Below are 26,414 nucleotides of genomic sequence, written 5' to 3' on the forward strand. Positions count from 1 at the left end.
GCCATGGAAAAACTAAACCTGTGCACAGTTATTGAGCCTGTGCTCTAGCGTCCGTGCTCCGCAGCAAGAGAAGCCACAACAAGGAAAAACCTGTGCACTGCAGCTACAAAATATTCCCACTCTTTGTAACTAGAGATGCCTGTGCAGCAATGAAGACCCAGCGCAGCCAAAAAAGTAAATTAAAAAAAAAGAAGAAGAAGATAGAAGATTTAACATGCATCCAGTTGCAGGCTCAGTGGGAGAAAAAGAGAACTGATATTTAAGGAGATAAAAGCAATCATTTTCTAAAACTTGAAAAACACAAATCCTTAGACTCAGGAAATAGCATATCCCACTCAGGATAAATAAGAGAAACCCACTGTAACACAGCTCTTTAGTTCTTCTTCACTTTCTGCCATAAGGGTGGTGTCATCTGCATATCTGAGGTTATTGTTATTTCTCCCTGCAATCTTGGGCAGCCAATATTTCCCCATTTTCCCAGAACATACCCATTTTCTGTCTTTTATGCTTCTGTAATAAATCGTAGTGCCCCCTTTCCCTCCCACAGGTGTCCTGATTTTGATGACAAATGGTCACTCTGCAAAAGTAAGAGTTGCTCAGTTGTGTCCGACTCTTTGTGACCCCATGGACTGTAGTCCTTCAGGCTCCTCTGTCCATGGAATTCTCCAGGCAAAAATAGCTGTTTCCACTCCAGGGGATCTTCCCAACACAGGGATTGAACCTGGGTATCCTGCATTGCAGGTGGATTCTTTGCCTGCTGAGCTACAAGGGAAGCCCACTCTGTAAGAAGGTACACTTAAAGCATATGGTCATGAAAGGCTGAGAGTAAAAGGATATAAAAGTTATATTCAGTTCAGTTCAGTCACTCAGTCATATCCGACTCTTTGCGACTCCATGAATCACAGCACACCAGGCCTCTCTGTCCATCACCAACTCCTGGAGTTCACTCAAACTCATGTCCATCGACTCAGTGATGCCATCTAACCATCTCATCCTCTGTTGTCCCCCTCTCCTCCTGTCCCCAATCCCTCCCAGCATCAGAGTCTTTTCCAATGAGTCAGCTCTTCGCATCAATCAGGTGGCCAAAGTATTGGAGTTTCAGCTTCAGCATTAGTCCTTCCAATGAATATTCAGGACTGATTTCCTTTAGGATTGACTGGTTTGATATCCTTGCTGTCTGAGGAACTCTCTCACAGTTCAAAAGCATCTATTCTTTGGTGCTCAGCTTTCTTTATAGTCCAACTCTCCCATCCATACATGACTGCAGGAAAAACCATAGCTTTGACTAGACAGACCTTTGTTGGCAAAGTAATGTCTCTGCTTTTTAATATGCTTTCTAGGTTGGTCATAACTTTCCTTCCAAGGAGTAAGCATCTTTTAATTTCATGGCTGCAGTCACCATCTGCAGTGATTTTGGAGCCCAAGAAAATTAAGTCTGTCACTGTTTCCATTGTTTCCCCATCTATTTGCCATGAAGTTATGGAACTAGATGCCATGATCTTAGTTTTCTGAATTTCTGAGTTGAGTTTTAAGCCAGCTTTTTCACTCTCCTCTTTCACTTTCATCAAGAGGCTCTTTAGTTCCTCTTCACTTTCTGCCATTAGGGTGGTATCCTCTGCATATCTGAGGTTATTGATATTTCACCCACAATCTTGATTCCAGCTTGTGCTTCATCCAGTCCAGGATTTCTCATGATGTACTCTACCTATAAGTTAAATAAGCAGAGTGACAATATACAGCCTTGATGTACTCCTTTCCCGATTTGGAACTAGTCTGTTGTTCCATGTCCGATTCCATCCGTTGCTTCTTGACCTGCACACAGATTTCTCAGGAGGCAGGTAAGGTGCTCTGGTATTCCCATCTCTTTCAGAATTTTCCAGTTTGTTGTGATCTACACAGTCAATGGCTTTGGCATAATCAGTAAAGCAGAAGTAGATGTTTTTATGGAATTCTATTGCTTTTTCTATGATCCAACAGATGTTGGCAATTTGATCTCTGGTTCCTCTGCCTTTTCTATATCCAGCTTGAACATCTGGAAGTTCACAGTTCATGTACTGCTGAAGCCTGGCTTGGAGAATTTTGAGCATTACTTAGCTAGCATGTGAGATGAGTGCAATTGTGTGGTCATTTGAACATTCTTTGGCATTGCCCTTCTTTGGGAATGGAATGAAAACACATTTTCCAGTCCTGTGGTCACTCCAGAGTTTTCCAAATTTGCTGGCATATTGAGTGCAGCACTTTAACAGCATCATCTTTTAGGATATGAAATAGCTCACCTGGAATTCCTTCACTTCCACTAGCTTTGTTCATAGTGATGCTTCCTAAGGCCCACATGACTTTGCATTCCAGGATGTCTGGCTGTAGGTGAGTGATTACACTGTTGTGGTTTTCTGGGTCATGAAGGTCTGTTTTATATAGCTCTTCTGTGTATTCTTGCCACCTCTTCTTAATATCTTCTGCTTCTGTTAGATCCATACCATTTCTGTCCTTTATTGTGTCCTTCTTTGCATGAAATGTTCCCTTGGTATCTCTGATTTTCTTGAAGAGATCTCTAGTCTTTCCCATTCTATGGTTTTCCTCTATTTCTTTTTATTGATCACTGAGGAAAGCTTTCTTATCTCTCCTTGCTATTCTTTGGAACTCTGCATTCAAATGGGTATAATCTTTCCTTTTCTCCTTTGCCTTTTGCTTCTCTTCTTTTCTCAGCTATTTGTAAGGCGTCTTCAGACAACCATTTTGCCTTTTTGAGTTTCTTTTTCTTGGGGATGGTCTTGCTCACTGTCTCCTGTACAATGTCACAAAACTTTGCCTGTTCTTCAGGCAGTCTATCAGATCTAATCCCTTGAGTCTATTTGGCACTTCCACTGTATAATAGTAAGAGATTTGATTTAGGTTATACCTGAATCGTCTAGTGGTTTTCACTACTTTCTTCAATTTAAGGCTGAATTTGGCAAGAAGGAGTTCATGATCTGAGGCGCAGTCAGCTCCCAGTCTTGTTTTTGTTCACTGTATAGAGCTTCTACACCTTTTCAAAGAATAGAGATCTTTTTTATTTTTCTTTTTGGCCAGCTGTGCAGCATGCGGGATCGTCCCGACCAGGATCAGGGATTGAACCCCGGTCCCCTGCAGTGGGAGAGTGGAGTCTTCGCCACTGGATCGCCAGGGAAGTCCTAGACCTATCTTCTGACTGTTGTTGTTTTAGTCACTAAGTCGTGTTTGACCCTTTGTGACCCCATGGACTGTAGCCCTCCAGGCTCCTCTGTCCATGGATTTCCCAGGCAAGAATATTCAAATGGGTTGGCATTTCCTTCTCCAGGGGCTCTTCCTGACCCAGGGGTCAAACCTGCCTCTCCTGCACTGGCAGGCGGATTCTTTACTGTTGAACCACCAGAGAAGCCCCATCTTCTGACTACGATGCGATTAAATTAGAAATCACTAACAAACAGTTAATTAAAAATATATATTTCATACAGGTGTAATACAGTTACATTAATCCATCACAGTCTGCATTCCATCCTGGGATCCCTCCAGCTTTTAAATAATTTTTTAAAAATTTGTATATGGTATAGTTCATTCTTTGGGCTGTAAAGTTCTATGGGTTTTGACAAATGTGTGGAGTCATGTATCTACCATGACTATCAGACAGATGTCTCACTGCCCTAAAAGAATCTGTTCTCCACTTATTAAACCCTGCTCTCTCCTCTCAAACCCCTCACATTGACTGATCTTTTTTATAGTATATCTTGCTTTTTCTGCAGTGTCACAGATGTGGAATTATATAGCCATTACAGACTGGCTTCTTTCACTCAGCAGTATGCACTGAAGGGTCATTCACACCTTTTCATGGCCTAATAGCTTATTTTTTTTTTAATCCTTGAATATTATTTTTCAGTGTACACATGTACTATGGTTTTTTTTTTCATTCATCTATTATTGAGGGATATCTCAGTTGTTTCCGGTGTTTGGCAGTTGTGAATAAAGCTGCTATAAATATTTGCATGCAGGTTTCTCTGTGGACATAATTTTCAAATAGGTTGTGTAAATACCTAGGAACACAAATGTTGGGTCATATGGTAAAACTATGTTTAGCTTTGTAAGAAATTGGAAACTGTTCCAATGTGGCTGTACCATTTTGCACTCCTATCAGCAATGAATGAAAATTCTTGTTGTACTGCATTCTTGCCAGCACCTGATAATGGTTTCTTGGCCCTTAGCCATAATAATAGATGTGTTCTTTTTTTCATTCTTTAAACTGCAATTCCCTAATGACAAATAGGGCTTCTCTGGTGGTGCTAGTGGTAAAGAACCTGCCTGCCAGTGGGTCAGTAAGATCCCCTGGAGGAGGGCATGGCAACCTACTCCAGTATTCTTGCCTGGAGAATTCCATGGACAGAGGAGACTGGCATCACAAAGAATCTGACATGATGGAAACAACTTAGCAGGCATGCACAATGTCAAGTAATGCTGAGTATCTTTTCATATGCTTATTTGCCATCATGTATCTTCTTTGCCCATTTAAAAAAAATGGGATGTTTACTTCCTCATTGTTGAGCTTTGGGTTATTTGTATATTTTGGATACAAACCTTTTATTAGATATGTTTTGCAAATATTTTCTGTGGTTTGTGGCTTGCCTTTTTATTCTCTTAACAGCATTTTTTGCAGAGCAGAAGTTTGTTTTAATAAAAATCCAACTTATCATTTTTTTCTTTCATAGATTTTGCTTTTGCTGTTGTATCTAGCAATTCACTGCCAAGCCTTTTAGATTTTCTCCTAGTTTGTCTTCTAGAAGTTTTATACAGTTTTGTGTCTATGGCCATTTTGAGTTAATTTTTATAAAGAGTATAAGATCTGTGTTTACATTAATATTTTTTACATTGTGTTTTTGCATATGGTCATCCAGTTATTCCAATACCATTGTTGAAAAGACCATCCTTTCTCCATTGGATTGCCTTTTTATCCTTTGACCAGTTAACTATATTTATGCAGGTCTATTTCTGGAGTCGTCTATTCTCTTTCATGTTTCTGTGTGTCTATTCTATTTGCCAATATCATGTATTTTAATTATGGAAAACTTTACAGGAAGTCTTAAAATCAGGTCTTAAAAGCCTCCAACTTTGTTCTTTTTTATTACTGTGTTGAATATCTATTAATAGGTCTTTTGTCCTTCCATCTGAACTTTAGAATCAGTTTGCTGATATCTGCAAAACAGCTTGCTGTGCTTTTGATTGAGATTATATTGAATCTATAGATTAGTTTGGGAAGAACTGACATCTTAACAATATTGAGTCTTCTAATCCATGAACATGTAATATACATATATTTTTCTAAAATTTTATGAATATATATTTTAAATTAATAAAACTTTGAATATCTCAGAAGTCAAAGAAGGGGTCATAATAAAAAATTTTACAATATGAAAAAATTGAGTGATAACACAAATGTTTATAAGTAAAAATTATAAAATTTTATACCATTCATATCAAACTTATGGGTGATATAAAAAGTGGTACTCTGGAAAATTTATAGTTTTAACTTGCTTTATAATAGAAAATCAGAAAGACTGAACATAAAAGAACTAAATGCTCATCATAAGAGAAAAAGAACAAAAGAACAAACCCAAATAAAAGAAAAAGATGATAAAGTTAAGACAGAAATGGAAACAGTGAACAAAAACAGCCAGATATGGAAACAACACTGTGTCCATCAGTGGATGAATGGATACAGATAACATGGTATACTTCATTTCACATAGTGAAATACTACTTAGCCATGAGAAAAAAGGGAAATCCTGTCATTTGTGACAACATGGATGGATCTCGGGGGCATTAACAGTAGTCGACAGATAGAGAAGGACAAATACTGCAGGGTTATCACTTATATGCAGAATTTTTTTAAAAAAAAGAATCAGACTAGTGAAAACTAAAGTGAAAGTGATTTCTGGGAGTGGGAAAAAGAAAGAGGTTGGTAAAAGAATAATTACTTTCTACTATAAGATGAATAGGCCTGAGGATATAATGTAAAAACATGTGACTATAGTGGATAACACTACATTGCATAATTGAAATCTGCTAAGACTGCTGCTACTGCTAAGTCACTTCAGTCGTGTCTGACTCTGTGTGACACCATAGACGGCAGCCCACCAGGCTCCCCTGTCCCTGGGTTTCTCCAGGCAAGAACACTGGAGTGGGCTGCCATTTCCTTCTCCAATGCTAAGACAGCAGAACATAAATTTCTCACCAAAAATCATAATAAATAAATAGGTAGGTAATGGATGTGTGAACTAACTAGATGGAGTCCTATATATATATACATATATATATATACATACACACACACACACATATATATATATTTATTTCTGAGTTTTCTATCCTGTTCCATTGATTTATATTTCTATTTTTGTGCCAGTAACATACTGTTCTGATGACTGTAGCTTGGTAGTACAGTCTGAAGTCAGGAAGCCTTATTCCTCTAGCTCCATTTTTCATTTTCAAGATTGCTTTGGCTATTTGGTGGGGTCTTTTGTGTCTCCATACAAATTTTAAGATATTTTTGTTCTAGTTCTGTGAAAAATGCCATTGGTAATTTGATAGGGATTATATTGAATCTGTAGTTTGCCTTGGGTAGTATACTCATTTTTGACAATATTGATTCTTCCAATCCATGAACATGATATATCTTTCCATCTGTTTATGTCTTCTTTGATTTTTTTCATCAGCATCTTATAGTTTTCAGAGTACAGGTCTTTTGTCTCCTTAGGTAGGTTTATTCCTAGATATTTTATTCTTTTTGATGCAGTGGTAAATGGAATTGCTTCTTAAATTTCTCACGACTTAGTGACTGAAGAGCAGCAACAAGCAAATATACTTGATAGCCCTTGGGCCACAACTAATGAGCCCCTGGGCTGCAACTGCTGAAGTCCATCTGCCTAGAGCCTGTGCTCCACAAGAGAAGCCACCAAAATGAGAATCCCATACACTGCAATTAGAGAGTAGCCCCCATTCTCCACAACTATAGAAAGCTCGTATGTAGCAACAGAGACCCAGCAGAGCCAAAAATAAATAAATAAAATAATTTTAAAAAACCTTTAAATTATAAATTGGACTACTCAAAAATGAACATTGTAAAGTTAAAAAAAAAAAATCACACAACTGGGAGAATACATAACAAACATGCATCAGTGGGGGGATAAAAAGGATCAAGAATGTGTAAAGAGGCCACAAATCAATAAGACAATAGAGAAATGGCCAAAAGACATGAATGGGCTTTTCAATAAGAGAAAATATAAACAAACATATGAAGAGATGCTCAATCTCTTTAATAATAAGGGAAATGCAGATCAAGACCATAATTTACACTTTGCTTGAGAAAATTTAAGAAGTTTGACAATACCCAATATCCATTTTTCATACATTTCAGGCAGGAGTATTCATAGTTCCATTTTGGAAAACAGGCATTGTCTCGTAGAGGTGAATATCCTCACACCTTGAGTGTGTGTGTGCTGTGTCCAATTCTTTGTGACACCATGGACTGTAGCCCTCCAGGTTCCTCTGTCCATGGGATTTCCCAGCAAGAATACTGGAATGGGTTGCTGTTTCCTCCTCCAGGGGATCTTCCCCATCCAGGGATCAAACCCGTGTCTCCTGTGTCTCTTATACTGGCAGGCAGATTCTTTACTGCAGAGCCACTAGGGAAGGCCCAGCCTCACACCTTATGACCCAGCAATTCTATTCCCACTTGTATACTCTGGGTAAACATTTGTACACATGATCCAAGAAGAGTATCAAAACATTCATGACAATACATTCTAAATATGGGAGGTGGGGAAAAGAGCCCAAAAACCCCATCAAGAGAGGAATGGATAAACTGTGGTATATTTCTCTAATAGCATACAATGCAGCAGTGAAAATGAATAAACTTCAGTTATGTCTCTCAAGATTTGACCAGCCATTGCGAGATTTGTAGATACAAAAGAGCATTAGCCAAGGAATTGTGGGCAGTCTCAAGAGGCTGGGCAAGGCAAGGAACTATATTCCCCACTAGAGCCTCCAGAAAGGAATACAGCTCTGTGACACCTAGTTTTAGCCAAGTGAGGCCTATTTTGGCCTTCTGACCTGCAAGACTGTAATACATCTGTGTTGTTGAAAGCCAGTAAGTTTGTGGCAATCTGTCACAACAGCAACAGGAAACTAGCAGAGTGTGTCCATGTGTAAGGTTGGAGAGGGTGTCACATGATAGAGGAGACTTCATAGGGAGGGAGGGAAAGAGGGGAGTGAAGGAGGGAGGGATGGAGAGAACTTTTTGTTTTGCTCACAAAGATTTGGTTTGGGGCCTGGAGCCAGCTTCTCTGGTAGAGTGACCTTCAGTGTCCCCTGAGCATCACCTGAATGCCCAACAGGGGCCTGACAGCCTGCAAGAACCTGAAGCACTTGTTCCCAAAGGTCCCCCACCAGGTGGACAGGCCCCAGCAACTGGTTCCCAATATAAAAAGAGGAAACTGAGGCCTGGGACAGGGAGGTACAGCCAGGAGCAGCCCCCTTTCTGAGGACAGGAAATGGCCAGATGCCACATCTTAGAACTCACGCTTCCTGGGAGGGCAGCCTGCTCCTTCCACAGACTTCTCACAGTCAGTCAAGGTCTGGCAGGCTCCTGTCAATACCTATACTGAGAATGCGGCCCCACAATTGCTGGGTGTCATCATAGTGGAAACCCTCGATACCCTCCCAGCCCTTCCTCCCTAGAGACAGGACCACAAGCCAAAGCCAGGGCCCACCTGACCACAGTCCAGGCCCAGCCGGACCCTTGGAAGCAGAACCCTTGGGTTCCATGGTGTCTAGGGAGCAGTGTCACAATGGGGTGGGGAGGTCCTGGGGTTGGGTAGGATGAAGGGGAGCAGCATTCCACCACTGGGGCACAACTGGCCATAGGCCCTAGGGACAGGAGGGGCAAGGCAGACTGGGAAAATCTCCCCATAAGCCAGCCCCATGCCTTCATGCAGACTGTGTCCAACACCCAGAGCACCTGCCTCCCCCATGATGGCTCCACCTCCATTGTGGGAAATCCTCCCATCCTTCCAGGCACCACTTGCTCACCCCCAATCCCCAGGCCTAAGGAGGAAAAATGGAGAGGAAAGTCAAGGGAGGAACAGATGCTCTGCTCAGCTGCTCCCAGATCCCCACCCAGGGGAGGAGGGAGTGTAGGTTAAAGTTTTCTTGGAGGGAAACTTGAGGAGTGGCCATAGGATGGCTTTTTCTTTCTCTGAGAGGAGGATGAGAAGCTATCTGGTAGGGGGTAAGAGGAAGGGGGACAAGCAGAGTGGACCTGAGAAATAGCCACCAATAAGAACTGGAAAGCAAGCTGACTTGAAAAGCTGATAGGAATACAAGGTGCTGCCGAAGACTCAGGAAGTACTGGTGACCGTGAATTCAGAGAAGAGAGCCGCGAGTGTGATGCTCTCTAGCTGTGCCCAGCTCTTGGGGTGTAAGCAGAAAGAAGGCGGACAGTTGGGCTAACGTGCTGCTATGGTTGTGCTAGTTGGACTGTCTTGTAAGGGAGGCCAGCCCAAGAGATACAATGTGGGGATCCACAGGGAGGGGCAGGAGATGAAGCAGGGTTCCAAGGAGTCATTTGCCAGCATCTTATTCATACTAAGGAGCAATGCAGAGGTCCTGGGGTGATCACTGAGAACCCCTGAATATTGTTGAAGAAAGCCTAATTGTAGGAGCCTCCCAGGGCCACTGACTGGTGATTACTCACTGCAAGTCCCAAAAGAACCAACACTAGTGGCCACCAAGTAAGAAGACTTCTGCCCCCTTCTCTTACCCTGCATGGGCCCTGCAAGAGCCAGAGCATCAGAGACTGAAAGGAAACAGGGGCCTAGAGAGGGACAGAGCCAGGTCCTGCCTCTCCCCGCCACTGGTCCTGAGTGAAGGGCAGGTGAAGGAGAATCTCCGAAGAGAAGGCAACCCTGAAGCTTTGATTCTGACTGAATCAGTCTCCTCTCAGCTAGACCAAATGTCTTGTGGGTCCCACCTTATTCATTAAGGCCTGGTCCAGCCACTGGAGGAACGGCAAACTTCCCTTTGTCCACCTGCCTGGATGGGCCCATGACTTCAAGGGCTGGGAGAGGCCCTACTCGGCTGTCCTGTTCTGGGCCTATGTTTTCAGGACAGGGGGAATCCCAGATGGAGGGGATCTGAGGAGCCATATCCCCAAAGAGTGTCAGAGAACAAGTTAAACCCAAGATTCTAATTCAGAACAGGGTACTGGGGATGGGGTTTTGGGGATGAGCATGGTTTTGAAAGGAGGGAGGCCCATCTAGGATGCTTCTGAGATTGGGCCAGGCAGTGGGTGGCTGGCTCTGGGGCCAGCTCACAGGGTACTGCCTCCATTAGCAAGGCTGGTGGTGCTCACAGGTCCAGCTATTTACAGGGGAGTGTTCAGGCAGCTCTCTGCTGCTGCAGGTCTAGCTTTGGAGACACAGTCATACAGCTAAGTGCTGCCCTAAAGGCTACCCTGGGCTGGAAATACTTCCCAAGGCCTCCAAATCCTTTTCTGAGAGCACTGCCTTCAGAGAGCCGGAGGAAGCAGAAGGTCATCATTGGCTATCTAGGAACTGTTCTCATTCCTCGCCACCTCCTCCCCAAAGTATGGGGATTGTGAGGGCTCCCTCTGCAACAATGGACAAGTGGTAAAGTGGAGACCTGGCCTTCTGGAAGAGGGGCCACTGATGTGAGGTCCTGGGCTTCAGAGAGAGCAAGCACCTCACTGTGGTCAGGATTCTTGCTCCAGGTCGTCGACGGTGTCCTTCAGGGTCTGGCCACGTGTCTCTGTCAGCAGGGCCCAGAGTAAGCCGGCCCCGATGGGGAGGCTGCCGTAGATGAGCACGAAGAGGGACACGTGATGCTCGCCCAGCAGGGTCATGAGTGGCATGAGGATGCCCCTGATCCTTGAAAAGATGTCCATCAGTGCCATGCCCGTCTGCCTGTGGGAAGGCCGGCAGAAGCTGAGGGGACCCGGCCTCCCCTGGGTCCACCCCAGCTCCTCCCACAGTTCCACCCCAGCTCACGTCCTTGGAAAGCCCCGATGTCTCATCTGGTCTCCCCAGACATGTACAGTCCCCAGGCTTCCTCAAGTCCACCCAGCCTTCCCGCCCCATCAACCTGCACTTCTCCTGGTCCTACGATGTGGCCTGCTTCTCCCACCTCCAGGCCTTCTGTTTGCCGGCTGTACTCCTCCCCACCTATCCAGTCTCCGATCAAAGGCTCCACCTCCTGACCACCTCCCACTCCCACTGCAGACTTCCTTCTGAGCCATTCATCAAACCTGGACTCACACTGTATTTAGTCCTGACAAGGCCAGGCGATGGCCCCTGGTGTATCTGTCCTCCACTGCCCTCTTCTGCACTCCCCTGACCTCATCCAGCCCTGGACCCCATCCAGCCCTGCTGCCCCAGAGCCAGTCCTGTAAGTTCTGTGGGGAACACCAGGGAGGGCAGAGGAGGGATGGTCAAAATGAGGGTCTTGGGAGCAGAGGAGCCAGGGTTGTACCCGCCACCCTTACCTGATGACAGTGGGGAAGAGCTCAGCAGAGTTCACGGAGAAGATGGTAAATCCAGCCGCCAAGGCAAACTTCCCCACCAGAGCCAGCAGTGACCACCACAGGCAGATCTGGTGGAAGCTGCCCATCAGCCACAGGGAGAGTGGCCAGCCCACCCCCTGGGCCCTGTCTCTGCCTCCCAAACTCCTCACCCCTTGTGCACCCGAGCCCCAGAGAAGCCCTCACTCCTGAAAAGGAAACAAGGGGTCTCGGTAGCAGGGGTGGGTGTGGGCAGAGGCCCTGGTATCTGCTGGGATGAAGATGATGGTGATACACGTGAGGCCACCCAGAGCCAGGGTCCCCGACTGACTCTACCTGCGGCCCATCCATTCCATTATAAAATGCTGCAGTAGCAGGCAGGCACCTCGACTGCTCCGAAGATTAACTGCGTCAGGTAGATGTTCAGGCCAAAGTGCCCCACCTTGAGGCCCAGGCCATAGAACATCAGTTCAGTTCAGTTCAGTTCAGTCGCTCAGTCGCGTCCAACTCTTTGCGACCCCATAAATCACAGCACGCCAGGCCTCCCTGTTCACAGAGCACCAGGCTGTCCACAAACCTGCAGAGTTCAAGAGTCCCTCTCAGTGCCAGGTGATGAGACCCCATCGCACTCAGAAAGAGAGACTGCCTTGGCCAGGAGCCACTACAGCAGACAGAAGCACAGCCAGCAAGCGACCCAGTGGTACCCAGACAGCCACCTCCCACAGAGACATGGCAGCCCTTTAGTTTAGGCCTCAGCAAGGGCCGTGGGCCCTGAGTCCACTCACCAGACGTAGAAGAGAATCAGGGTCTCCTTCTGGAGCTGGGGGTGTTGGAACAGATCTAGGGCATTCCCTGAAGGGCTGGTCTTCTCTGGGGCCAGCTGGGAGGGAGGTGCAGAGTGAGGGGCCAGGCAGGCCGGTCTGTGTGGTCCTATCAGGCAGGGCTGGCCCAGTGCTGCAAGTACCTGGCTCAGGAGCTGGGAGGAGAGTTTGTGCCTGTTGATCAAGGTCACTTTCTGGATCAATTGTTTGGCCTCCTCTCCGCTCCCCCAGGTAAGGAGCCACCGTGCAGATTCTGGCAGGGCCCTGTGGGTAAGGAATGGCTGTGACCTTGGGGCCTGAACTTCCCCACTGTCCTAGCACACATACACCCTACAGGCCTCACAGGCTCCCTCCCCCAGACACCTCTCTGCATGCTCCACCAGCCAAGAGGTAGTTTGCCTGGGAAATATCTCCTCACCAGAAGCAGAAGAGCAGAAAGACAGGTGCCGTGCCAGCAATCTGGAAGAGTCTCCAGTTCCGGATATCGTAGGCAAGTCCTACAAGAGCCATCTGCCCCAGGGAGAAGGCGCACTGTGCCAGGACCACAGCCTGGATCCTCCACGAGCGCCCCGCCCACTCTGTAACCAGAGGCAGGCAGAGGCTGAGGCTGGGCCGGACCCCACCCTATCACTCCCTGCCATCGTGAGATGCCCCCAGGTCAGGGGCTGTGGTCCTGGTCCAGTTCAGGGCGTGCCAGTGCCATCACATTAGGTGCCCGGAGCTGACTGGGCCCCCCAGGCAGTGTGGGAGTGTGGCCACGCAGGCCCCGTGGCCTTGCTCTGCAGCTGATGGCTTCAGGGCCCAGATACTCACGTAGGGTGACATTGCCGAAGGTGTATCCAGCGACGGCTGTGGCCACAGAAAAGCACAGGACCATGTAGAGCTCAAAGCTGGGCACGAAGGCTGTCCTCATGCCGAGGATGGCGAAGAGGAGCAGCTGCACCAGGAGAGTGGCCTTGTGGCCGATCCTGGGGTTGCAAAGGGGCAGGTCAAGGAGCGCATCTCTCTGAGGGGAAAGAGGAAGGGAGACCCAGCCCCAAGCCCTTTGCTGGGTGCTCTGTCTGGGAGGGTGCATGGCCCCAGCTGGGAGTCCCATTGCAAGTAGACAGGGCCTTACCTGGAGACTGGTGAGAGGGGCCCTGGGGAGAACAAAACTCTGGGCCAGGAGCCCAAGAGCATGCTCGGTCGGGGGAACTGGTCAAGGTTCTTACCAGTCGCAGAGGGGCCAGAAGGTGAGCACCCCACTGAGGAGCCCAGCCACACACACCGACTGGGAGGTTTCCTTCAGATGCTTCCGCCCATAGACCATGTTAAATGAGGTAGACACAGGCAGATGTGAGCTCAGGGGTAGCTAAGGCCAGTCCTTTTATCAGCTAGCCCATGCATGACAAACCTCTCAGGACAGAAGTGGGGCAGGTTCCCAAACTGTGTATCAAGGTACCCCAGGGCACCAGCTTTGTGAACTCAGAGTGTACGACACGATACTTAGAAGTGTAAGAGGAAATACAGTGACAGTCAACATCTGTTTCATATCAAACTACCAGCTCCAGATGGTTCACGCAATTCTTTTCAGTGATCGGTGTGAAGTTGTGTTTTTGCCAAGTGCTGTGGAAAAAGCAAAAACCATGTGAAACTCACAGGGTTCAAGGACTGCGATGTGTGGTTCCCAATATATCCTATTAGGAAGTAACTGCACTTACTTGAGGATGAAATTTAAATGTTTTCTTTTGATTTGTGTATGTTTTTAAACAGCTACTGAGTTATTAGTATATAAATTCTTAAGTTTTGTTTCTGTTTTATTTTTGCTGTTGATGGTTTTTTTGTTGTTGTTGTTTGTTTACCCCACTGCATGGCATGAGGCATCTTAGTTCTTCAACCAAGGATCAAATTGGAAGTGAATAGTCTTAACCACTGGACCACCAGGGAAGTCCCTCTTCTTAAGTTGTTTGGATCAAATTACTTATTATATGAATCGTCTGGGTATTTTTTTTGGCCTGGAGATACCATATAAAATTATTGACCCACTATGGATGCACGGTTTGGGAACCCCTGACAGTCACTAACTGCTTCTTCCTGACAAATGGGTCCTCTTCCCTGTAACTACGGCACCCCTGTGACCTGCTTGGGCCTTTCAGACTTTTCCCAACTGACTGCAAAATCCCCCTGAAACTCCCATCATGCTCGGGCAATCAGAATCCTAAGGAGCCCTCACACATCCCCTAAGGAAAGAGGTTAGGATGCAGGAACGTGTACCCTGTACACACATGGTGATGAAGGGGAGACAGCCTACCTGAGACTCACAGAACCTGACAGACAGATCGGAAGTCCAAGTGAAGAACATATGGGTGTCCGTATAAATCTGTACACATGTCCACTGCGTGTGCACACACAACAATGGCGTGTGACTGACCCCCGTTTGTGTGCCCCTCAAGGGAGTTCTGTGCCCCCTGCACACCTCTCAGCTCCATACTCAAGTGTGTGCAGGGGGATCATGACAGGTGAGTTCTCCTCCAGAGCTCACGGAGACAACTTCACAGTATTAATGCGTACTGAGTGCTCTCCCTGGATTGGGTACTATGCCAAATGTTTCACATGCATCGTCTCACATAATTCTAGCAACAATCCCTGACTTACTGTACATAGCTTCAGCAGCTAGTCCTAGGTCCTAGAGTTGGACAGCTGGATGGCCGTGAGTTCAGACATCTTTGCTGCCGTGGACAGGAAGTGAAACTAACGGAAAGCTAAGGTACTGTTTCCTGAGTGAAAGGATGAGTGAAGAAGGAAGGAAGGAACCAATCAATACCTTCAGTTAGCTGAGGAGCCAGTCTCCATGAGTGACCTAATCTTTAGCCAAAAGTTAACCAATTCAGGAGATAGTATTTTGCTCCTACATCTGTCTTGAAGGATGACTGTTAATTTTGTAATAGCTTTAAGTGATCATCAAATGATGAATGGATTGCTCCTGAGAATGAAGTGCGGCAGGACTGGGTACTTGTAACTTGGTGTTCCACCCGGTTCTATCCTGTTTGCTTTTTTGTCTCGCCACCACAGATTGCCTCTGTAGTTAGATATTGTTTAAAATAAAAAATTATGAATAAAGGTCTGCTGAGTCATTCTGTGTGACTTTGTTAGCTGATCTGCTGGTGTCTTGGGTTGCCCATGTACAAATGAAGATGAAACAGGTTCCTCAGTACCACCTGATAGGATACAAGGAATTAACACGTACAACATAGGTAGCAAAGTGGCTGTGCTGTCAGTTCAGCTGAGGCTGTACTAACACAGCTTCGTGAGGCCCAAGAAGCACACAGCTGGTGACATAGGCATCTCAGATACAAGGGGCCTTCATGCTCTGAAGACGCGAGTGCCAAGCCATGGGACTCCACCAAGGCTGCCTCCTCTGCTCAGTGGACACCATTCATAAATCCTGTCTTATCAAATTCTCTAACTCCCATGTAGGCTTATTATTACCTCTGTTTCGCAGAAGTGAGAGGCGTGGAGAGGTGCCAAGAACAACCCCAGTTCATGTGCTGGTGTCATGTTGCAGATGGAAAAGAGACGAAGAGGGCTCCAACTTGGGACACCAGGTGTCAACCTCCCCAGCCCTAATGCCTACGGTGGACAGTTCTGTCTGGGGCCTGCCATGGTGGACTACAGAATCCCACCCCATTTCTTGGCGCACAACCCATCAAGTCTCGTTTCCACTGTTTCAAACCATCAATGGCTCCCACTGGTCTCTGGAAGAAAGTCCCAATTCCTTAGCACTGGTATCTGAGACTCTTTAAGAGTTGGCTCTTGTCTTTTCCCAGTCCTCTTTGTATGTTAGCATTGCTCACACACGCCAGGGGCTTTCATGCTCCAGACCCTAGAAATGGCTATTCTCTCTGCTCTGCACACCTTCCTTCTGTGGTTCCAGGACAGACTTCACTGTTTTTCCTATTCACTGATGGTCCAGTGACCTCTGTGTTCAGAGGTTTGTGTGAACATGGCTGGGAGTCATTTTCGCTTTTACCAAGGATGGGCACCCAGGAAACATTGGACAGGTAGGCTGAGAAGGAGAAATGTACTCTGTCATTCACGAGCACACAGCTTATAAGGAAATGTATTTTTTTTTTTTCTTCTCAAATCTGGATTATCTGTATTTCACTTTGCATGTGATGCTGCTGGTTATGAAGGAAACTTGGGATATCAGCTCAGAGAAGTCCCCGGAGTCAGCGTAGCTTGTAGTGTAGCTTCTACCCCTGCTTATAGACTGGAAGCCAGGATGGACGCCTCACACAAGGTAGCTCCACTCTGGGACCGAGTTTGGGGTTGTCAAGTAGTTGGAGGCAAAAAGTACCAAAAGCGTACATTCACTTGGGAGTTGCAATCCTTGGAAGGGTGGGTCTGTGGAAACATGTCAGGGAAGGGCCAGAGGGCCAAGGTCCAACACCAGGGTCAGCAAAGACTAAGTTGGTGACTGAGGAGAGAGAGGCCCTTAGTCCTTGAGAACGTCCCTTTCGTCCCGTACAACCTGCCCAGGCAAACCAAGTTCCTGACACATCACCTTCTTCCTGTTACCAGGCCTTTCTTTTTCTATTCCCTGTCTACGAAGGCCTTCTCCTTTTCCGTATTAACCTTCTTCTGGTCCCTGGGCACCCAGCTCACAAACCAGCTCCTTCAGGGAGCTGCCTGCCCATTCTCTCCCCAGGAAGAAGCGAATTCTAGCCTCAGAGTTCACTGAGCCTCTGTCCCTCTACTAGGAGTCCAGGTCTTCTCAGAGGTGAACAGGGTGCCTCTGTTCTGACAGTGCCTCTGTTCTGACTGTGCCTCACATACTGAGAACTCAGGAGCTGTTGGTTGGATAACAATTCCATGAACAGTCCAGCAGAGGCTGTGAACAAGAGCTAGGGTTGGCTCTGAGCACTCTGGAAGTCTGCCTGAGCTATAAGGATGGTGACACTTGGCTCGATGGGCAGTGAGTTTATGAGCACCTGTAGAGGTAGACACAGCATCTTAGGATGATGAAGATCAGATCTACCATCGGTGAGACACTGAGGAGATGAAGGAAGGGGCACTGAGGGTCAGACAAACCCAGGCTGGGCTAGATCCAGGGCTAGCAGAGTTCAAGGTGACCTACTCCCCCTGTGAGTGGACTGAGCAGGAGGATCAGGAAGAAGGCAGGAAGACAGACCCTCAGGCTGCTGGGTGCCCTGAATGAGTCCCAGGTTCACCGGGAAGCCTGTGCTGCCCTTGTCATCTCCCTATTCTGTGCTCTGCCCTACTCTCTGGGAAGCAACCCTTCTTGCTCTGAGGTGGCTGGAGTGGGAAAGTCTTTCTACTGATCTGCTGGGGCCCTTCCTAAGAGAAGAGAGATAGCACAAGCAATTGCTCAGGTATGTGCAGGACAAGTCCTAGAGTTCCTCGTGGCTTCCAGCATCTCAGAGGTAGGCAGGCAGGCAGGAAAAGATTTAGAGAGAAAAGCTGAGGGCAGGGACTCCAAGGCAAGCAAGCAGGAAGGTAGACGAGTGGGCAGGGAAGGGGTAGGACTGTAAGATTAGTTAAACAAGGAAGACAGGTAAGTGGGCAGACACACAGGGGGTGGACTGGAAGACAAAGGCAAATGGGAAGGCAGATGCAAACCTAGGAAAGAGAAAGGCATCAGAACAGTTGGACAGGAGCGGCAGGAAAGAAGGCCATGGGGCAGACAGGCGGAGGGACAGATAAAAACAGAGAGATGAATGGACAGATGGACAAACATTCCAGACAAAGGGAATGGATGGAGAATTAGATGGGCCGACAGGCAGAGGACAGAAAGCAAAACAGGCATGCCAATGGTCATTCAGGCCTGGGGTGAAGGGGCAGCTTCAGAGGCAGTCACACCAGAGACTGAGGGCAGAGCAGCAGGCAGAGCAGCTGACTGACTCAAAACACTTAGAAAGTCAGACTGATGCGTGGCCTTACCTCATTCTCTACAGACAAGGGCCTGCCTTCGGGATAGACCCAGCCCGCCTCGTAAAGCTGTGTCTCACTGAAGCTGTGGCTGAGGACGTACTCCAGGCTGGCACCATCGGGGGCAACTGGAACATGAGGCAGGGCTCGGGACTGCCTGCAGCATCCAGGGGCAAGCTCAGGGCCAGCTGCTCAGCCGCGCTCAGGTTCAGAGTCTGGTTCCTGACACAGGCCACTGAACAATAGTGGGCCTCGTCCAGGACCATGAAGACCTGGGTGAACATGTAGAAGGCGGTCAGGAAGCTGGGCACACTCAGGAGTATCAGCAGCTGCACCTGGAAATGACCAAAGCTGCCCAGTTCAGCCAAGACCTATGCAAAGGGAGCCACGGTCACTGGGCACCAGCTCCTTAGCTGGGGCTACCAGCTAGCTTTGCAGCTCGCTTGGGGTAATGGTGGCAGCTGTGTTAATGTTTAATCCAGCCTTGTGTGTCTCCACCTGTCACACCTCTGCTCCTGAGCTCAGGTCTAGGAATGCCAGAATCCTCTGGCTTGGAGGATCTGAGGATTTTTGACGGACTGTGTGACAAGGCAATACCAGAGGAACTTCTCAGGCCTAGCACGCAGCAGCGAGCTCCAGTCAGATATTACACGGTGTACAAGGACCACACTCCTTCTAGCTGCAACATCCTCTACAACTCACTCCAGTGCAAACCCCTCCCATTGTGAAAGAATCCAAATTGTGAGCGTAATTTCAATGTTACAGGGCAGTTGCTACTCTACTTGACAGAGGAGGATATGACAGTAGAGCAGCAAGGACCAGACTGCATGTTAACTCGGCCAAGAGTACAACCAACCTGGTCTCATGACCCTGACCTTACTGTCTCCTGCAGGGTCCCTAGCACGTGGTGGTATGCAACACCAGTCATCCCAAGGGTAATATTAAGGCCAGGAGACCCACCAAGGGCATATAGGCCTTTCCCTTCAGCAGCACAGCTAACATGTGCATCTTCATATCTAATCAAGGAAGAAACCATTAACACCCTCCCACAATAAAAAACAAATGCAAGCGGCCCCAGAGTAGCCCCAACCACCCCAGGCAATCTCGGTGAGCATCAAAGGACAAAGCCTCACCCCAGTTGGGGAGCCCCCATCTGGGGGTCATTCCTATAACCTTGCTGGAGTCTAGGTTAGGATGGGGCACAGCATGGGAGATGGCAGGTAAGGATTCTTACAGGAACCTCTCACAGATGAATGGCCCCATCTTTTTTCTACCCTGGGGGTCTTACTGCAGGTAGACCCTGGGCTTGGAAGGCATCTAATTGCCGGAGGATTGGAATGATGGGGCAAAATAGACCATTAGGGGAAAATACGTGCTTGGGTGTCATACTCATGTTCACCTATTTGTTTGTGTAGCCCTTGGAAAGTCTGTTTTAAATTATTTTAAGAAAAGAGATGAGCAGAGGTGCAGGAGTGAGAGAATGTGAGGCAGTAAGGTTGTGCAGAGCAGCCCTGGCTATAATGTGCCCGTACCTGCGGCCTGTGATTCAGTCCGTATGAAGGGAGGGTCCAGGCAGGGCAGATGCTGGAGGGCAGAGGCAAGCATCCACAACCCTGCCACAAGAGGACATGTCTCTCTGCCCTCTCCTCCACCCTAAACTCCCCACTAGGCTCCCCACTGTCGTCAGCCCCACCTCTGCTTCCTCACCTAGCTCCCTTGCAAGTTCTTGTCCTCAGCACAACCTTGAATGAACTGCCAAGAAAGCAGACGCTACCAGCTGCCACTACTCACTTCGGGGCTCAGCCTTTGTGGGGGAAACTGAGGTGGAGATAGGAGGAGCCTGATTAGGGAAAAGATTGTGTGGTCCTTTCAGCTCTAAGACTCCAAAGGGACTGCGGTTAGGAGGTAGCAGTTTGGACTCCACCAGTGATTCATGGTGATCCGCCGTCTGCCCCTTCTAGCCCTCTGGCCTCAATTTCCACATTTGTGTAACAGGAAAGTTCGAACTAGATGGTCTCTAAGGATTGTTCCATTTCCTAGTGTAGGATTCTAAACTAGAGACAGATAAATGATGAGGAGGCTCTGACAGGAGAGTGAGATTCAACCAAAGACCTTCCACAGTTCTAACTACAGGTCCCCAAACTCCACTGTTTCACTGCACTCCCAGTTCCCCCAGTTCTAAGGTTTTGATTACATTACTTGTTCTCTTAACCCTGCCCCTCTCCCACCCCAACCAGTCTGCCAAAGGCTCCCCACGATGCTTCAAAGCCCACAGCCGGGAGTCCTCCCAGGAACACTGGAGCCCCAGGGATGCGTGGTCTCGCTGACCTGGGAGGATGAGCTCCCAGGCAGCACATGTGCTGCTCTAGGGCGTCTCCAGCAGTCTGGCCACCCTCACTGTCTTCTGGGAGGCTGTGGAGTGGGACAGGACTGCTTCCAGCCCTTCAGGGAGAACCTGCAGCCTGCCTCTCTCCTCTTCCTCTCCTTGCATCTGTCCTCAGTCAATGGCACTGCTAAGACCAAAGAGAAGAGCGTTCTGATCACTGGAGTAGCGTAACTTGAATGGATACACAGTCACTGGCAATCATCTGCCCATGGGGTAGAGGGTGGTGTTTGTACATATGGTGCAGGAGGGGAAAATACTCCCCAGACATCACCTATAGGGATGCACTGGAGGGTGTCTCAAATCTCTTCCAAATTTGAGAATGATTCTGAATGTTTATTTGGCTGCTCCATGTCTTGCAGCACACAGGAGCTTTGGTTGCAGCATGTGGGATCTAGGTCCCTGACCAGGGATGGAACCTGGGCCCCTTGCATTAGGAACTCAAGAGTTTTAGCCACTGGACCACCAGGGAAGTGCTAAGAACGACTCTAGTAAATAAAAACGTGGTAGGAGTTCTGGTTTCTTGTCCAGGATGTAAACAGCTTAGCAGTTGTCACTTTGTTCTAGCAGGTAGAAAGCTGGACAAACTGAAAAATCAACAATTCTTCTTCGATCCATCAGAGATGAGGTCACAGGGCAAACTGCTATCCCTTAAATTGGAGCCAGAAAGTTAAATACAGAGAATTTTAACTTTTTGGAGCAGAAATCCATAAACTCAGACTCCACAGGAATCAGCACCACAGTAAGAAAATTTGACTGTAATTGACAGACTGCTTGGAGGCTCAGGGCAGGTAAGTCTGAGGACAGTCAACACAGTATTTGAGAACACAGGTGCAGGACTGGGAACACCTGACCTCACTGTGCGGTACTGGCAAAAAGATCACATACATAGACCAGCAGGACAGACAGCCCAGAAAAAACAGATTCAACGGATCTTTGACAAAAGATCACTGGCAGTACAACGGAGTAAAGATGGTCTCTTCAACAAATGCTGCTGGGATACCTAGACACAATAAAGTGAGTTTGTTTTCTAGTACGAAAGTTATATTTATACTATAGTCTCTAAGTGTGTAATAGTATTCTAAAAAATATATAGATACCTTTATTTAAAAGTACTTTAGGGACTTCCCTAGTGGTCCAGTGGTTAAGTCTTTGCCTTCCAATGCAGGGGATGTGGGTTTGATCCCTGGTCAGGAAGGTTTAAGATCTCACATGCCTTGAGGCCAAAAAAAAAAAAAATCCAAAACATAAAACAGAAGCTATATTGTAACAAATTCAATAAAGACTTACACCACCAAGCATCTAGTGGAATGGCCCAAACCCCAAACCGTGAAAACGCTGAGTGCCTGTGAGCACACGCACCAAAAGCGACTCTCAGTCACTGGTGGGAATGCAAAATGCCATAGCCGCCTTGAATGGTAGGTGGTTTCCAGGAAAAAGACTCCTTTTACCATAAAATCTGCCAGGGGGCTCCTTGGTATTTCCTCAACTGAGCTGAAACTCATATACACATATTAACAAAAACATGCACAAAGGTGCTTAGTGCAGTTCTACTCATAACTGCCAAAACTTGCACACAGCAAGTGAATGGATTAATAAACCGTGGTATATCCAGACATGGAATACTAGTCAGCACTGAAAAGAAATGAGCCATCAAACCACAAAAAAGCATGAAGCCTTAAATGCATATAACTGTGTGAAAAAACCCTGTTCTGAAAAGGCTGCATACTTGTAGGACAGTAAGACTATTCTCTGTGAGATCATAATGATGGCTACATATTATCCATTTGTCCAAACCCATAAAATATATAACAGCAAGAGAACTAGAAGGTATACTATGGACTTTGGGTGATAATGAAGAGCCAATGTAAGCTTATCAATTCAACACATGTACCACTCTGCGGCAGGATGTTGACAGTAGGAGAGGCTGTGCCTGCATGGGGCCACGGGGTATATGGAAACGCTGTATACTTTCTGCTCAATTTTTCTGTGAAATTAAACTACTTGGAAAGATAAAAGTCTACTTTAAAAAAACAAAACTACAAAACGTGTAGGGTAGGTGAGCTGATCCACAGGAGGAATCCATGAACTGTGGCGCTGAGCATTGCTACCACGAGTAGGCAGAGGTGAGGAACCCGGCTTCTGGACAAGACCTGATCTTGCTGAAGATGATGGGCAAGTGGAGAGGTTTTGTTTACTCTTGCCCCGCCCTGACCTCCACACACCCCAAGGTCACTTTTGAGTAGTCAGCACCTCCTCCTCTGTCTCCACAACCCGTTTACCTTAAAAAGAAATTCAATCAGCTATGATAACCATCAATTCCCAAGGTCCCAGGACCTGAGCCCTGAATTACCAGGACCTACCCCAAAGCAGTCCTGTCAAGGCTCAAATACCACTTCTGGGGCAGGAGTTACTTACCCAGCAGGTGAAGAAGGGCTGAGAAATCGGAACAAGTTCAGCCTTGCTCTGAACTTTCCACAAGGGACTCCCAAGGACTTGAATCTGGTTATTTTTAGCTCGCCCAATAGCATGGGGAGAGGTAAACAGAAGAGGTCAATGAGAGGAGTTCTTTATGCCACCCTAACAAATTTCCCTGAGCAGATCTCTCTCTCTGGGGATTTCAGCTTCCCTATTTGTACAGTGGCTTTACTTTGTTTATTAATACACCTTTTCTCTTCCTGCTGCTCCCATCAACAGTCACCAAAGTGAAGCATCCTTACACCACCACAGACAATTTATTCTTTATTGATTAAAAATGAATGAAACATGCAGCAAAGTACAAAGTCCAAAAAAAAAAAAAAGAAGGGGAAGTCAAATATTTTACATCTTCCATAATCTAGCATATGTCATAAGGAGGAACCTCCATTTATTGATACACCATTATTCTGTCCTCCAGATTATTAAGAGTGTCAGCTGGCTCTAGGATCTGGTTCACAACTTAAGCAAAAAATCCCAAACAAATCCATGAATCATTTAGAAAGACCATACGTTTTACAAATAGCATTGGCACATGTTACCTTGTGCTGAGTTAGTCCCTACCCCAGGACCCAGGAGATCCTAGGATCTAGGGGGAGAGGTGTATCCTGGACCACCACTCCCAGGAAGGAGCGAGATTGCTCACTAGGTCACGTGCTGTCTCACCTGCGAAGTTTCTGTTCACTCGTTTCTTTTCAGCATCACTGCACACGACAGCAAAGGGAGTCCACCATACATCATGCAGAAGAACTAACACTGTCCTGGGGCTTGGTGTCTGGCTCCTAATCCCCAGCAGGGCAAAAGATGGATGGAAAAGAAAGAGAAAGCCCCAGCCCACTTCAGTTCAAAGGTCATGCCTGTCCCACTGCAGCTCACAGGTAATGGCCAGCAGGAGAAACTGAACAAGGAGATGGGCTGCTGCTTACTTCCAGCCTGGGCTTTTGATCACCTCCAAAAAAAAACTAGAATAGAGTGATGCCACTACCCTCTGGATTCAGAAATAAGCAGACTATGAAGGGCTTACTTGAAACGAAAATACAGACTCTAAGGTAAGCCCTACTCTTGTGCCAAAGGGGACACTACATCTTTTCCATAAACTTATTCCTACCTTCCTGTCCTTTCCCCCTCAACTCTCTTCTAAGAAAAGAAAAAAGAAAAGCTAAGCATCTGTCCATCAAGCTGATCCATCTTCTGTCTCTAGGCTCAACTGGCTCCCTCCTTTCACCAATCCTGCCAGGACTCTGGCATCTGATCCTCTGATCTACTTTCCTCTCAACCCTCTCACCCCAAACCATCCCCGCCCTTCCTCTCCAACACCCACCCCTTTCCCAACATGCCTTTGTATCCAGGGCCGGTGAAGAAAGCCCAAGGTTAAAACTACGAGCTCAGAATGAAATTAAAACTATAACAAGTCAGTTGTGGGGAAAGATTTCAGAGGTGCTCCAAAATAAAACTAGGTAAAGCAATCTTGTTATTCACAGACCAACAAAGATAGAAAGGGATCGACTGATTCTGTAAGAGGCAGCTCTCCTCTTTCCATGGGGCCAAAGCCTATCTTTTTGTGTTGTTTTAAGGCCAGATTGAAGATCTCTTTCATTTGTAAAACTTGTTAGGGATAATCTGCAGTTAGATAAAGGCTGACTGTGAAACAGTAGGAAAAAAAGAAAAATCAACCCCACTGGTGATTCACATATTGCATTACGAGTGCTCTTTTTTAAACCTAAAGAATAATTTATATTATTTCTGTAGAAAATCAAATGAACACTGTCTACTCATAAATCCTAAAAGTCACGGCACATGTGGTTTCACGTTCCATCTTGGGTCAGGTTCAGCACACAGAAGTGTGGAGCCCCTCTTAAGGGTCAGTGCAGGAGAGGGGGCAGAAGGCAGGCCTCTTTGGCCTAGGGCAAGTCTCCTTTATTGCTGTAGAAATCTCAGCCTTGCATTTCCTCATGACTCGGAGACCAGGCAAATTGATTTTCATGGGAGGATCAAGGAGCAGTTTTTCTTCAGTTGTTTAAGATTTGAAATAAATACTTCCACACTGATATGAGTTATGATTTTTTCCTGTTCAAAACACCACTGCTGGGGTTACTCTTGTTTAATAAGCCGTTACGTGATTTTTTTCCCTAAAAACAGTCCAAAGTTCCGCTTTGAAGGGTCCGATGGCTGAAGTTCGATTACAGTCAGATGTTTTGCACCAGCTGAAGTTAAGGCGAGCAACCCTTTCTGGAGCAAGTAATGAAGAGGGGTGCCTGAGAGCAGCTTCAGCAAAACGCTTAGAAACATCATCAACAAAACAAGAACATAGTTTAGGTTGCCTCCTTCTGAGGCTGTGCTTTTTCCTAATGAAGGTTGCTAGAATTCATATCAGATACAAAACAAAAAAAAAATCACTAAACTAAATTCTCTGGGCTCCAGCTGAACAATCAACTTTTAATTGCTACTTCAGTGGTAAAGAGACATCCCAAGATGCCCACGTCCCGTCCGGTGTGGGAGAACAAGCAGGATGAGGAAGCCCAATAGAGCTGCTACTTTCCACCCAGCGCCATCACTGGAGTAAGGCAAGATGAGCTGATAGACCTCCCTCCTGGGCCTTAGGGACCCGGGCCACTTCTTAGATGGAGGAAGACGGGGGATGCGTGCAGTAAGTTTTCTAACGGAACTCTTTAAAAGGGATGGTGGCCACTGGTGATCCAACTTTTCTTTCCCTGTGGGAAAAAGCAGGGATGATGGCAGGAAAAACATAAAAGAAAGACCTTTAAAGCTCCTAGCTGGGAGGTTTGTTGCTGGGTTCTTTGGCAGTAGTGGGTTTAGGCCAACAGAAGCAACAGAGACACGCATGTGTGGAATCTCCTTCGGCTGCCTCTTCCAGGGCTGTGTTTTAGCTGATGCTGAGCTGGGCAAATCCTATTAGTTTACCATCATCAGGAATATCTGAGCCTTCGACACCGGATGCCTAAGAACCAAACAAAATGAGAAGCTGTGGTTATTCACAAAAAAAACCTGCAGGTAATAATTAAAACTGACATGGAGATTGTGGGAGAGAGGGAAGTTGGGGAAAGGTCCCTGGGATACAAACAGGAGGCAGATAAAGATGCAGGTGGAGTCTAGGTACAAAGTGGGAGTCAGCCTGACAATCTGTTTTGAGAATAAACAGTTGAGGGCCTTGGGTAGGAGCCTTCCTGGAAGGGAGCGGGGAAGGGAGGCCAATGAAGAGAGACATCAG

At 46.8% G+C, this 26,414-nt stretch overlaps 2 protein-coding genes across 3 annotated transcripts in view; both read right to left on the reverse strand.

The window, feature by feature from the left end:
* Positions 1-7,665: 7,665 nt before the first annotated feature.
* On the reverse strand, positions 7,666-19,255 carry SLC22A13 (solute carrier family 22 member 13). The gene is given in 12 exon segments (XM_040245964.1): positions 7,666-10,985; positions 11,564-11,670; positions 11,839-11,942; positions 11,945-12,048; positions 12,352-12,458; positions 12,543-12,663; positions 12,818-12,983; positions 13,213-13,367; positions 13,611-13,715; positions 18,341-18,446; positions 18,449-18,740; positions 19,208-19,255. Coding segments are annotated over 12 exon segments (1,626 nt in total). The 3' UTR covers positions 7,666-10,774.
* Positions 19,256-23,439: 4,184 nt separating this feature from the next.
* OXSR1 (oxidative stress responsive kinase 1) overlaps positions 23,440-26,414 on the reverse strand; it is an 87,081-nt gene continuing 84,106 nt past the window's right edge. For both annotated transcript variants that reach the window (XM_040246217.1, XM_040246218.1), the window contains one exon: positions 23,440-26,144. In XM_040246217.1, the coding sequence (XP_040102151.1) occupies positions 26,070-26,144 (75 nt within the window). In that variant the 3' untranslated portion in view covers positions 23,440-26,069. The remainder of the gene's footprint in view (positions 26,145-26,414) is intronic.

This window comes from Oryx dammah, unplaced genomic scaffold (genome assembly GCF_014754425.2).
Source record: "Oryx dammah isolate SB20612 unplaced genomic scaffold, SCBI_Odam_1.1 HiC_scaffold_9, whole genome shotgun sequence".
NCBI lineage: Eukaryota > Metazoa > Chordata > Mammalia > Artiodactyla > Bovidae > Oryx > Oryx dammah.